Raw genomic sequence first — 14,874 nt, 5'->3', positions numbered from 1 at the left:
TTGGGAGACAAAAGTTTGGGCAACGTTGCTACAGATCTTTGATAGCCTTTCCTCCATTTCAACTAAGAGGTCTGTCTATTTAACTTGGAGCCCGATAAGAGGCAAAAATTCCCTTACTTCTTTCCAGTGATATGGAATACTTTGTATACAAAAATGGAGAATTTCAATTTGATGTATCTCATGGGAGACAATTATGCAATCTCTGTTCCTGCCTTAATATGGTTATGTGGTTTGTGATGAACTACCTTACACTGGGCAACTCATGACATTACAAAAAGGAGGAAGAGAGAGAAAAAGAATGTGGTAGCATCTTTGGACTACCTAGGAATTGTGGGAGTTGAAGTCCAAAACACCTGGAGTGCCAAAGTTTGCTCATTCATGTTTTATAGCCATGAAAATAAACACAATTTTTAAAAATTCTGCCACCCCCCCTCCTTTTAGATGATATGGCTACTTCTTTGAACATTACTATCACTGCATTACAAAAGGTAGAGTACAATTTCTATCATCAGCTACCTTTGGCTGTAGACTATGCAATCCAATAAACATTACATGGAAAACCCACATAATTTAATAGAATTTATTTCATGAGCAGACAATGTCTGTTTTTGAAAGAATCTTTGCACAACTGGAATGCTGTTTCCATGCTAATTAATAACATTAATTGCTCTAAAAATAAAGATCTTTATGCACAGAAACAAGGGTATATGTTCTGAAACCACTGATCACTGATTTGCTGGAAAATAGCTGAGGGTACCTATTTATGGGGCCACAAAAAGCATTTCCAATTCTGTAATGACCACATCTTTTATAAGTCCTTTTTATGTATGGTAAAGCTGTCTTTTAGAAGAGGGAGCAAATATGTTTGTTGATAGAATACAAAAGGCTTTTCAAACATGGTGTGCTGAAGATAATTTAGATTTCTCCTCTCATCATCTCCACCAGCATGGCCAATGCCATAAAATCAAAGTTTGGTAGATCTGAAGGGCATCAATTTGGGGGATCCTGTTGTAAACCAATGCATTATGTGCAAAAATAATGTGACAATGAGATCTCAATCTAGTATAAATCCATTTTCTAAAAGCTAATGGTAGGATTAAAAATACCAAAACAAATACATTTCTAAATTGGCACTCTACAATGTCTCACTGCAAAAGCCTCCTGAAGCATGTTCCGCATCATTAGAAACTTCTATTATCCCACATTATTGGTATATTGGTGTTATATTGGCCAGTAAGGCAATATGATATATGAATGCTAGCGACACAGATGTCCATCATTATCAAGTCTGAGGAATTAATATTTAAAAGGCCACAATCCTTTTGAGATGTTAACAAAAATCACACTTCAGTGGAATAGTTTAAAACAGCACTGTATTCTTTCCAGCCACAAAAGTGTCCAACTGCATCATGTTAAGGGCTAGAAAGGAGAAGAGTTGCAGCCACGCTAAAAGGCCACTGTATCAGATATTTATGCATGTAGCACATGAAAAGCATCAGTAATTTTGTACTACTGTCTAAGCTATAAGAAACATTGGCATTGCTCAGAAAAAAAACCACAGCTGGGATTTCTGGAGACCCACAAGTTGAAAACCACTGCACTAAGGGTTCCCCTTTCAGTGGGGAGATTAATGTGCTCTGAGTTTCACTAAGAAGTCCAGGGCGAGGTATGTTTCAACCCCTTGCCTAGTTTCTTTAAAGTTGAGATGAAAGCCTGAACTCACCAGCTCATTGACACAAAATCCACCATATCTCAGTATAAACCTTTTTTTTTTGCCCTTCAAATTTTCATGCTAAACATAAAGCTATCTAACAGGATCTGAGCATGTGGAAATGGGATTGCCCACTCACATCCACTTCCCAGTTTAGCCCTCAGATTTAGTTGTTAATGAACAAAAACAAAATGATCATAACTCAAGAAGTTTCACAGCTGTATTAAGTGCAGCAACTGCAATCATAAAAACAGTGCTATTATTCTATTATCATGAAGATAAATCTTCCTAGCTCCAATTGCTGAAGAACACAGTTAACAAAATTAGTTTTATAGAAATACTGTGGCCATTTCAAGGAAAGAACACAATACCAAAGTTTTACTGCTTAGAATTTTTTTTGGGGGGGGGGGGAGGCATTTAGAAGGTTAACACAGCAAAAACCTGGGACCTGTTAAGCCAGCGGGTCCCCAGGTGTTTTGGCCTACAACTGCCAGAAATCCCAGCCAGTTTACCAGCTGCTAGGATTTCTGGGAGATGAAGGCCAAAACATCTGGGGGCCCACAGATTGATAACCACTGCTTTAACCTGTTTTAATCCAATCCGAATTTTCATTTTAATGAAATAAAGTGTCTGCTGCCTGTTACAATGCTTTGGGATTATAGTGGAGGGGGATCAAAAGTTTAAATAACAGTAAATTAGGCATATTGTGTGCAAATACAAAAAAGAAAAAGCAAGTTTGCGTTTAAGCCAGACAGAGCAGAACTGCCATACTACTTGGCTTGTTTTACATCTCTTCCTAAAGCCATTTTTTAAAAGAGAAAGTGTGCCACCTTGGGGACAAATAAGAAACTGCCAGATTTATTTTTTAGTAGAAAAAGTAATGGTAAAATCAGCAGAAGCTTCACTTCTTCCACTACCAGTTGATTTCATTCTCTGATCATCTCTAAGAGGCTGTCTTATGTTTTCAGTCCCTAAATCTGTCTGGGAATATTAATCTAATATTTCATGAACTCCTGTACAGTATGAATTTCCCTTTCAAATATGTTCCAAAGGGTCACTCAACGTTTTGGATCAAACTTGGGTAGCAAAGGAGGCTCAAGGATTGGTGAAGGATTCTGTTCAACCGGGTGTCCATTCTATTGTGGATGGTTACAGTTAAGGTCAACCAATTAATCTCCATTCTCAAATGTACTGGTAGCCAATACATGAAGTGAGACACTTCCAAAATATCCAATGATGGATATGTACATACATATACCACACATTCAGAGAAAGAAGAGAGAATCTAAGAACAAAAAGGGGAAACTGGGCTCTTGTAGGTTTTTCGGACTATATGGCCATGTTCAAAAATCAAAAAGGGGAAAATCAGAGAGGAAAAAGACAGAATGAGCTGTTGGTAGGTGAGTAGCCATCAAATATCTTAAATAAGAAAAATCAGGGAGATAAATCACATAAATATATTTATCAGAACTTAAGTATACATGAATATTAATGTTTTAAAGCATTTGTTTACATTTGAAAAATTTCAGAAGTCTAATTTGCAGAATGTTTAAGAGTAAGCTTACATTGACCTTTTCATAAATACAGAAATGTCACCATAGGTTCCTTCCTTAGTATGGTACTTCCTTACCAAATGTATACCCAATGTGGTAAAAGCAGAAGTATGTTCTGTTAAAAAGTATGTTCTGTATTTCTACATCCCCACAAACAGAAAGAGCATTTACAAGGTTAAATCAGGAGGACATGGCAACATTTTCATTAAATATGTGAATTCAACCCCCCAGAAGGCACAAAAAGCTTCAACCCTCAAAAACCAAAACCCTTACTTGCTGACAACACTGCTAGCTTTAGCCCAGAGCAGGGGAACCCCAGATTAGGGCTTGGCACCAGGAGGGAAGGTGGACAACTTACATATCTAAGGCCATTTGTAAAAGCAGAAGAATTTCCCATAACAATCAGGGTTAGAACATTTCATATATCTGCCTCATCTCGTCTACATTCTGACCCCCTCAAGAAGTTAAGACATGCAAAGTTATACAATATGGCAGCATAACTAGTAAGTGCCTGGTTTTGGCCATCCCAGCTGAACAGTGTGAGGTTTTGGTTTGAAAGTATCCTTAGTGCACATCTTTCATTTGCCTTGCTACAGTGGCAAAGTTACTGCTGCGTCTTCAGAGGCAAACAACAGCAAGACGACAAAAACAAACAAGTGTCACTCAACTGCAGGAACTTGGCAAGGTATTGGCAGTAAGACATTCATTCTTTCTCTTCAGAAAATGTGTAGTGATTCAACTTATCCAACTTGCCACTAAAAATGAAAAAAGAGATTATTTTAATGTATAGTGATCCATTATAATCTCAGGGTGCATATACACTGTATAATTAATAAAGTTTGAAACCACTTTAAATTCCATGGCTCAATTTATTTATTTATTTATTTAATTTGTATACCACCCCTCTCAGCCTGAAGGTGATTCGAGGCAGTTTACATTTGGCAATCAATGCCCTACAAGATAAAAATATAGTCAAAACATTTACATATAAAATAACCATGTAAAACAATAACAATTAACAATTAAAAATATAGATACAAATCTCAGCGTTTCATCATTAAAATCATTTTCCGTCGCATCGTCAATGCTAAGGAATCATGAGACTTGTAGTTTTACAAAGTCTTTAGCCTTCTTTGCCAAAGAGTGCTGGGGCATTACCAAACTACACTTCCCAGGATTCCACAGTATTGAGCCATGGCAGTTAAATGGTGCTAACCTGAATTAATGTACAGTGTAGGTGCACTACCAATTTATTTCAGATGAAATAGATACTTATTTTTTCCTATTCACTTCATCAGCTCTTGAAAGACCACTTTCAGGTTATGGCACAATCTCCTCATACAGAAGATTTTTATTTCCCCATATAGAAGATTTACTGTACCTCACATGTATGTAATACAAACAGCCCACCTCTGAGAGAAATGCAAGATTTTCATGTAGCAGTTTCAGCAACTTGTAATTTTTTTCATGGTTACATCAAGCTTAACTATTAGTCAAGTGTCTTCAGACTTTAAATAAAATTGCTACACCTTCAGTAAACTCTCAAAACAATTTCACTTCCCTGGGGGCAAAATACCTAGAACACACATCTTTTCATAAGTTATAGTTGCTGCTAAAATGAAAGCAAGTCACTTTACAGAACCACTGCTTTTAACATGATGGGAAATTAATGTTTTAATATAAGGTAGATATGAATAATTAATCAAAGACCAGTTACTGAGAAAGACCAGAAGTGGGGAGTTATTTACTTTATGTCCTTTGTGTGAGCTTCCCATACAATTGTAGCCAACTCTGGGGAACAAAATGTTGAATTAGACAAGTCTGGTATTAAAAACACAGGTTCTGGACTATACTTCCAGTAACCTTACTGGGCTCTGCAAAAAGTACGTAGTTATGGAAGCAGTAGTACAAAAATCTGGAGGATTCAGTGCTATCAAGACCCTTCCAATGCTTGAAGTAGGTCTTCAGTCCAACATAGCAGTGTTTTCCTTATTTCTTACTCTTAGTCCGCCTCCTTCTGGTCCAGGGCCCGTGGATTCAAGACGCTTCTCCATTTCCTCCTGTTTCTTCTTCTTTTGCTCAACTGAAGATGGATTTTTAATACCTCGAGAAGCAGCCTTTGAAAATGATTTCAAAAAATTAGTTTTTTTGAGGCTGTGCATGAATAGTAAATATCTTCCACATGCTTTTTTTGTGAAATATAGATACTTACAAGGCTGCTATTTTTAACTATTACATTTATGGTATATATGTTTAAACAGTAGGGTTTATGGGACATCTGATCACAGCTTGGAAAGCTTTTTTGATCCATAGCTTCCGTATCCAGTATGACCACCAGTACTTTTTGAGCTCGGCAAAACTAAATTTCCAAACTCTAGGATTTCTATCATTGTAAGGATTCTCGACACAAGTGCTATACATTCCTGTAATCCCATGGATGGATGAAGTTGAATATGAGAATTAGTCAAAACATGAGATCATAGCCTGTCTCACATGGCCATGTTGAGGGCAAAAGCTAAATGTGGCCAGGTTTCCACCACACTGTGCTATTATAGTGCAATGACACATTGGAGGTGTGGAGGTGGCAAGAAATTTCAATTAGGACAATGGGACATAGGAAAGAGATACACTTCCAGCTTTGTAGTCCATAACTGAAAATCAAGCAATTCCTGGTTGATTTCACCTTTTCACAAAGACATCTATATGATGAGACTGCATCAAGAAATGCAAGTCTTGCTCCTCAATGATGCTGACATAAACCAGTATGCAGAGGCAGCCTCGTGTAGTAGACTGTAACATTTGAACTGGCCTCAAATAAACACAAAGCTTGCAGTGAGATTCAGACCCCTGTACCTCTCTTGATTCATTTCACATCGATTAGAAATGTAATCTGACCATGTTAAGATCCTCCTTTTCCATCAGGCCTTCATTTCATGTTTCACTCATTAAATTTTACTTCTGGGTTTCAACATTTTAATAATTTAATCCTGTGCCAGCTGATTTGTTTTGGTTGTAATTTAACCCTCTTATTTTTTGTTTGAACTTTGCTGGGTGACATACGCATTAAATAAATAAATAAACAAACAAATGCTAGTAAATCATAAAGATCTTCAATTAAGCACCACCAAAGAATGTAAATTCACAACCAAAGGTTTCCTAGCTTTGTCTGCTGAATGACACAACACCATGATGATTATAGACTAGAGGTAGAAGGTTGAGGTGCTGCAGATATTTTTGGATTGCAGTAGACAGTTATAGACCTAGGACAGCACTTCACACAAGCCTAGTTACTAGCAGTGTTTTGTGCACTGATGAAGTCTGTATCTCAATGGTTCAGCAAAAACCTTTCATAAAAACAGCCAATCACTTGGAAATTTAGCATGATCTGGAAGAACTGCTGCCTTAAATCCTGGAGGGCTGCTGTCAGTCAGTGCTGACAATACTGAGCTAGATGCACCAATAATTCAAGAGTAAATAAGCTTCATAAATTTCTGATCTTGCAAATACTTTCTCATTCGTCTTTGTGTGCTTTTATGCTATTTCTACATAGCCTATTATTAAATGTTTGTTACCAAGGTACTATTGCTAGTTATTACATTTATTTATATGCCAGTTTGTGTTTCAATCGAGATAAAAGTGGGATAATAAAGATAATGATGTCAGGTGGATGCTAAACTCCATGTAAATTAGCTGTAACCAATGATACAGTTAACTGCAATGGCAGTATGATAGTACCTCTCCCACATAATTAAAGGATGCAATTTCCAAAAGAAGAGCTGTTATTTATATTGCTTGCATAAGAAAATATCTGAATAGGCACCCAAGCACCTGATTACCTCCATTTGTCTTTTTTCTGCAGCTTCTGCAAGTTGTCTTCTTCTCATTTCCTATGGAAAATATGAAAAAGAACCATTACAAAAAACCCCTCATGGACACCCTTTTTTTCACATGAACAACGGTCTTCCAAGGGTCTTTCTAACCAGGTAAATATTGTAGCTTATTAGAGAGTGGAGCCATGTTTAACTGCCTAGTCTACAAGTGACAGAATAAGCTTTTTTCTCTCCTAATTGCCAATTTGAGATTCTTTTCATTTCAAGTATTTCCCATATTGGTAGCACAGAGGCTCTGACATGCATACAAGTGATAAGATGCTTCTCTTTCTCAGTATTATTGAGCGACATGCATGGAAGTGCTACACGGTCTAGGGAGAGTATGAAGACAAGCAGAGTATGTTATCTTTTTCATGGCTTCAGTTGTGGACCAGTCAAACTTCCAGTTAATGAAGCTCAGGATTTAAATAAGCCAAGCAAAACAGCTTGTGTGGATGCATCCAAGCCTGTTAGCAGTGGGAAATGACAGGGACAGATAATATTGCTTGCTCTACTAGAACCGTGGCTGTGCTTGTTGAATTTTAGTCACCAAAATATCTTAAGAGCAATTATGCAGCACTGCTATCAGGTAAATGGTTCCTGGTGCTAAACAAACACTGTCCAACAATAAACTGGACAGCAATAAACTGGACAGTTCCTAAGAGCACTAGGAAATGGTCAGCCTGAATATGTTAAGTATTTCCCCTGAAGACTCAGAGGGGTCCATGACAATATTTTCTTATTATTCAAACTAAGCTAAGGTGCTTCATGCTTCAGTGAAACACACAGGCTGTCATTCAAATGTCATTCCTTATCTCTGACACTGATGCAGCCGGATGTGCATCTGGGTGAGTTGCTTTCTGGGCATTTTAGTGCCAGCAGCACCTTCCATCCAGGGTGTCAAATTAAGGATCTGGATCTATTTCTGCATGGTATGCTAAGGAAATGAAATCGAGGCCTACAGACAGAAATTGATTTTTCTGGGGCCAGGCTTAGCACAGCAGGCTAAACAACTATGCTGCAGAAAAATCCTGTCAATCGGAGGATAAGCAGTTCAAGCCTCCATGGGGTGAGCACCCACTGTTAGTCCCATCTCACCTGTCCACCCAGTAGGCCGAAAGCAGAAATGCAAGGAGAAAAAAATAGGTACTGCTTTCATCAGGGAGGTTAAAAAAGGCACAATTAAAAGGACATCAATCAGAGGAAAGCTCGGCATGGAAGATGAAGTAACAGCATCCTCCTCCTCTCCCCCCCCCCCCCCCCAAGATGCTGGAAATAGGATGGTAAAAACTGTTTTTACCTCTGTTTGTGTTCTTTTTCCTTGTTAATTGTACAATTGGATTTTTTTTTGTCATGTCAGGAACGACTTGAGAAACTGCAAGTCGCTTCTGGTGTGAGAGAATTGGCCGTCTGCAAGGACATTGCCCAGGGGACGCCCGGATGAATTGATGTTTTTATCATCCTTGTAGGAGGCTTCTCTCATGTCCCCGCATGAGGAGCTGGAGCTGATAGAGGGAGCTCATCCACCTCTCCCCGGATTCGAACCTGCGACCTGTCAGTCTTCAGTCCTGCCGGCACAGGGATTTAACCCACTGTGCCACCGGGGGCTCCCGGATTTAATATTTGCTGTATGTATGTTCTGTAAGGTGCCCTGAGTCCTCTTAGGGGTGGGAAGGGTGGAGTACAAATACTATAAATAAATAAATACTCTGTCCAACCTTTGTTCTTAAGGCTGGACTGCACTGAAGGACCCTGAAAGACTTGATATCCTCAAAAAGTTAGCTTTCTTCTGTTCTGTTTATGGATAAGATTCAACTTCAAATGGAAATATGAAGTCACTGTGTTACTGCCAATGTTTGGAATATGGAGTAGCCACTCTGATGTTGTCTGCAGTGTATGATAAGCTATCAGATATCATTAAAAATATTTATTGATAGATAAATAAAGAGATAGGCAGGCATTCAACTTCTGAGTAAAAGACACCAAGCGCTGATGTTCCTGTGCAAATTCATAATCCATCTCATCCATTAAACCAGTGGTTCTCAACCTGTGGGTCTTCAGATGTTTTGGCCTTCAACTCCCAGAAATCCTAACAGCTGGGTCTGATTTCTAAACTGCCATATTTAGATCTACAGATCAAGCATCTCTTATCACAGGCATTGGCAAAGCTTGGCCCTCCAGGCATTTTGGACTTCCAATTCCCACAATTGAGAGTTGAAGTTCAAAACACCTGGAGGGCTGAGGTTTGCCCATGCCTGCCTTATCTAGACGTCCAAAATTGTCTACATCAGTGACTGAGACAGCTGCACTTACCTTGTGATGGTTCAAGTTACACAAACTTTGTTCCATTAACAAAATTCTTTTTAAGGTGTTAATTCCGGTTGCTGAGGCTGTTAAAGGTTAGTGAGGCTGTTAAAGGCTCCTCCCTAAACTACACATCCCAGAATTCTGCAGAAGGCTGAAACTCGATTTAAAGTGGATCCATTCTCTAGTGAAGTGGTTCTCAACCTGTGGGTCCCCAGATATTTTGGCCTAAAACAATCAGAAATCCCAGCCAGTTTACCTGCTGTTAATATTTCTGGGAGTTGAAGGCCAAAACATCTGTGGATAAACAGGTTGAGAGCCACTGCTCTGGTGTGATGAAGTAGTATGAAACATACATGAATTTCATGTTTAAACTTGGGTCCCAGGTATTCCAAAAACAAACAAAAATACAACATACTTCTGGATAACTGGGTTGCTGTGAGTTTTCTAGGCTGTATGACCATGTTCCAGAAGCATTCTCTCCTAACATTTTGCCCGCATCTATGGCAGGCATCCTCAGAGGTTGAGGGGTCTGTTGGAAGCTAGGCAAGTGGGGTTTATATATCTGTGGAATGTCCAAGGTGGGAGAAAGAACTCTTATCTGCTTGGGGCAGGTGTGAATGTCGCAGCCAGGCTTTGAAGCTGCAATGCTCATCAAGGTGGCCAACTGCAACATCCACGCCTGCCTCAAGCAGACAAGAGCTCTTTCTCCCACCCTGGACCTTCCACAGAAATATAAACCCCACTTGCTTAGTTTCCAACAGATCTCACAACCTCTGAGAATGCCTGCCATAGATGTAGGCGAAATGTCAGGAGGGAATGCTTCTGGAGCATGGCCATACAGTCGGGAAAACTCACCACAACCCAATGATTCCGGCCATGAAAGCCTTCAACAACACTTCTGGATAAGGGTTACCCAGCCTCTATTTCTGAATACAGAAACGCCTGCTGCTTCCATGTTGTTCTAGTCTGGCCCCCGGAGTGTGGACTTCAACTCCCAGAATTCCTAACAGTTGGCCAAGCTAGCAGGGGTTGATGGGAGTTGAAGTCCCGATCTCTTGGAAGACAATGTAGTGACGTGTCCTATGAAAGGAGGGAGGGAATGGGAGGGGAGGTGGTGATCTGAACAAGTAAAAGGTAATTACTAGATGAGATTGTATTATGATTTCAACTAAAGGAGGAGGTATTTTCAAGGCAAGGAACAAACGGCAGAAAAAGCTTATATTTCCCTACTCAAAGGCAAGCTCCCTTCAAACTCAGCCTCTCCTACTCCCAGGCACTGGTTCCCAAACTCTAGCCCTTCCAGTGTTTTGGACTTCAACTCCCAGAAGCCTCAGCTGCGTTGGCCAATGATTAGGCATTCTGGGAGCTGAAGTCCAAAGCACCTGGAAGACCAGAGCTTGGGAGACAGACACTCACTGATGGAGGGAGAAACCAAATAGCGCGGGGGGGGGGGGGTAGAAGGGCGAAGGCCAGGTGGCACCGCTACTCACGGGGTCTGGCGTCTCCACCACGTTGTCGGCCGCTCCGCCCAGGCAGGGCAAGCAGAGCCCCATCCCGGGACTCCAGGCGGCCTCTCCCGGTCTTTGGAGGCGGCCAAAGCAGCAAGCCCACGCCCCGCCTTGCCGCCCTTTGACCGCCGCGTCTCCCTTCCTCCGACGCCGCTGCGAGGCGCCGACAGCGCCACCTGCCGCCCGGAGACGGAGGTGCTGCAAGGGATTGGGGAAAAGAGGAGGGAGGGAGAGACAGAGAGAAGGAAGGAAGGAAGACAGGAAGGAGAGAGAAGGAAGGAGAGGGGAAGGGATAGAAGGAAGGAAGGGGGGCACAGTTTCGTGCTTTCTCTGTATCTATCGATACCAGGCATGGGGAAACTTCGGTCCTCCAGATGTTTTGGACCACCAACTCCCAGTGGAATCATAGAGTTGGAAGAGACCTCATGGACCATCCAGTCCAATCCCCTGCCAAGAAGCAGGAATATTGCATTCAAAGCACACCCGACAGATGGCCATCCAGCCACTGTTTAAAAGCTTCCAAAGAAGGAGCCTCCACCACATTCTGGGCAGAGAGTTCCACTGTTGAACAGCTCTCACCATTAAGAAGTTATTCCTCATTTTCAGGTGGAATCTACTTTTTTGTAGTTTGAAGCCATTGTTCCACATTCTAGTCTCCAGGGAAGCAGAAAATAAGCTTGCTCCCTCCTCCCTATGACTTCATTTCACATATTTATACATGGCTATCATGTCTCCTCTCAGCCTTCTCTTCTTCAGGCTAAACATGCCCAGCTCTTTAAGCCCCTCCTCATAGGGTTTGTTCTCCAGAACCTTGATCATTTTAGTCGCCCTCCTCTAGATACATTCCAGCTTGTCAATATCTCTCTTCAGTTGTGGTGCCCAGAACTGGACACAGTATTTAGGTGTGGTCTAACCAAGGCAGAATAGAGGGGCAGCATACCTTCCCTGGATCTAGACCAGGGGTCCTCAAGCTAAGGCCTGGGGGCTGGATGCGACCCTCCAAGGTCAATGACCTGGCCCTCGCTCAGGGTGAAATGACTTGAAAGCACACAACAATGACAATCCCTTCTCATCAGCCAAAAGCAGGCTCACACTTCTCATTGAAATACTCATAAGTTTATAATTGTTAATATTGTTCTTCATTTTAATTATTGTATTGTTTTAAAGTGCTTTTTTGCACTACAAATAAGATATGTGCAGTGTGCATGTTTTCTTCAAATTATAATCTGGCCCTCCAACAGTTTGAGGGTCTGTGACCTGGCCCTCTGTTTAAAACGTTTGAGGATCCCCTGATCTAGATACTATATTCCTATTGAAGCAGGCCAAAATCCCATTGGCTTTTTTTGCTGCTGCATCACAGTAGGCTGTAAGGAATTGTGGGAGTTATTTATTTATTTATTTATTTATTACGGTTGCTTATACCCCGCCCTCCTCACCCGGGGGGACTCAGGGCGGCTTACACAAACAAGGCACAATTCGATGCCTGTATTACAAAAACATAACATCAAAAACATAACATCAATAACAACAATAATTATAACACTGATAACAATTAACGTAAACAATCAATATTATCGGCAGGAATAGCCATAAACCCGTAAAAACAATTAAAACAATAAAAGCAATACAAACCTCATTGCTGGTCAGCGTTTAACCGACTCATAGTTAGGTTCTACTTTCCACACATTGTTGAAGTCCAAAACACCTGGAGGGACGAAGTTTGCCTATACCTGGCCTATACTGTAATGAATGCATAGGTAATAACAATAATAACAATAATACTTTATTTATATTTCTCCCTATCTCCCCAAGGGGACTCAGGGCAGATCACAGTACATGTACACGACAAACATTCAATGCTGTTTTGTATACACAATACAGAGACAGAAAAGAAGGTGGTGTGTTGTTTCGACTCAATGTCCAGCTTTTTGGCGCCTTGGAAGGTTGGGCTCGAATCCAACAAGCCCTATGAGGAGCAGCTTAAGGAGCTGGGCATGTTTATCCTGCAGAAGAGAAGGCTGAGAGGAGACATGATGACCATGTATAAATATGTGAGGGGAAGTCATAGGGAGGAAGGAACAAACATGTTTTCTGCTACCCTGGAGACTAGGACGCGGAACAATGGCTTCAAACTACAAGAAAGGAGATTCCACCTGAACATGAGGAAGAACTTCCTAATGATGAGAGCTGTTCAACAGTGGAACTCTCTGCCCAGAATGTGGTGAAGTCTCCTTCTTGGAGGCTTTCAAGCAGAGGCTGGATGGCCATCTGTCGGGGATGCTTTGAATGCAATTTTCCTGCTTTTTGGCAGGGGGTTGGACTGGATGACCCATGAGGTCTATGCTCTATGATTTTGTGATTCTATGATTCTGTGATTCCATGTATTCAGCGTGTTTGCTCTCTATTCACAGTCCTAGCTGTGTTAGTTTAGAATACCAGTGCGCAAAGGGATCTTGTAGCACTTCTGAGATTAACATGTTGTTGTTGTTCATTCGTTCAGTTGTCTCCGACTCTTCGTGACCTCATGGACCAGCCCATGCCAGAGCTCCCTGTCGGCCGTCACCACCCCCAGCTCCTTCAAGGTCAGTCCAGTCACTTCAAGGATGCCATCCATCCATCTTGCCCTTGGTCGGCCCCTCTTCCTTTTGCCTTCCACTTTCCCCAGCATAATTGTCTTCTCTAGGCTTTCCTGTCTCCTCATGATGTGGCCAAAGTACTTCAACTTTGTCTCTAGTATCCTTCCCTCCAGTGAGCAGTCGGGCTTTATTTCCTGGAGGATGGACTGGTTGGATCTTCTCGCAGTCCACGGCACTCTCAGAACTTTCCTCCAACACCACAGTTCAAAAGCATCTGTCTTCCTTCGCTCAGCCTTCCCTAAGGTCCAGCTCTCACATCCGTAGGTTACTACAGGGAATACCATGGCTTTGACTAGGCGGATCTTAACATAGGGCACATCAATCTGCACTGCTGTTTAATCAATTTGAAACCAGTCTTGAAGAAAGTGGTTTTGCTGTGCCTAGGAAATCCTTGAAGCCCAGATGGTGTGCACTGATGCACATCAGGGGCTTTCTTTAGCACGCTTCTTGTGGGAGTTTGTTGTCCAGGTGCAGCAGTTCAAAGCTAATTTCGAACTGCATTAAAGGGTCAGTGTAAGAGACCCCAAGGCCCTGCCTACACTGCTGTATAATGCAGTTTTAGAATTCACTTTTACTGCATTGAACTGGACTACAGTGTTCCCTCACTTATCATGGGGATTCCGTTCCAGGACCACCCGTGATAAGTGAAAATCCGCAAAGTAGGGACGCCATATTAATTTTAATTTTTATACATTATTTTATATATTTTATATATTATTTTCTTACCTGCTCTTCCTTACCCATCTCCCAGCCCATCCAAAGCATGTCTTCCTGTCTCCCTGGTTCCGCAGACCCCGGCAGAGCCTCTGGAGCCATGCAGGCAGCAGCAGGCCAAGGAGGCAGGCTTTCCCCACTGCGCCCCAGGCTGCTGCACTTCCGGGATCTATGGAGGCTAGGGAGACAGGCCTTTCCTGATGTGCCCCAGGCTGCTGCACCTCCAGGGTCCCTGGCCTCCAACTGATGTAAATGTTTAATATTTTTATTAATATTTTCAAAACCCCGCAAAACAGCGAGTCTGCTAAAAGTGAAGCATGAAGCAGTGAGGGAACACTGTATATGAGTGCACTGCCTTTCTGAAACTGCATGGTATGGTGGTGTAGACAGGGCCTGAGAGAACAAAGTTTATAGCATTTCATAGATACCTCAGGCCCCTTCCACACTGACCCTATACCCCAGGATCTGTTTATCCCAGGTTATCTGGCAGTGGGGACTCATATATCCCAGTTTAAGGCTGATAATCCGAGATCAGATCCTGGGATATAGGACAGTGTGGAAGGTTCCTCAGAAACA

At 41.6% G+C, this 14,874-nt stretch overlaps 1 protein-coding gene across 1 annotated transcript; it reads right to left on the bottom strand.

Moving 5' to 3' along the window:
• Positions 1 to 566: 566 nt before the first annotated feature.
• SVIP (small VCP interacting protein) lies at positions 567 to 11,092 on the bottom strand. The gene is made up of 4 exons (XM_060765856.2): positions 10,931 to 11,092; positions 7,101 to 7,151; positions 5,265 to 5,381; positions 567 to 4,019 (listed from the first exon to the last, which is right to left on the bottom strand). Exons 1-4 carry the CDS (start codon positions 10,991 to 10,993, stop codon positions 4,005 to 4,007), a joined length of 246 nt encoding a protein of 81 aa, XP_060621839.2. The 5' UTR covers positions 10,994 to 11,092; the 3' UTR covers positions 567 to 4,004.
• Positions 11,093 to 14,874: the final 3,782 nt, after the last annotated feature.

The sequence above is a fragment of the Anolis sagrei genome, chromosome 1 (genome assembly GCF_037176765.1).
Source record: "Anolis sagrei isolate rAnoSag1 chromosome 1, rAnoSag1.mat, whole genome shotgun sequence".
NCBI lineage: Eukaryota > Metazoa > Chordata > Lepidosauria > Squamata > Dactyloidae > Anolis > Anolis sagrei.
The sequence above is the reverse complement of the archived record's forward strand: the minus strand, read 5'-3'. Positions and strand labels throughout refer to the sequence as shown.

Coding starts and splice junctions, on each gene's coding strand:
- SVIP (XM_060765856.2), bottom strand. CDS start 10,993: ATGGGGCTCTGCTTGCCCTGCCTGGGCGGAGCGGCCGACAACGTGGTG. Junction 7,152..10,930: donor TGGTGGAGACGCCAGACCCC/GTGAGTAGCGGT, acceptor TATTTTCCATAG/GAAATGAGAAGAAGACAACT. Junction 5,382..7,100: donor CAGAAAAAAGACAAATGGAG/GTAATCAGGTGC, acceptor TCATTTTCAAAG/GCTGCTTCTCGAGGTATTAA.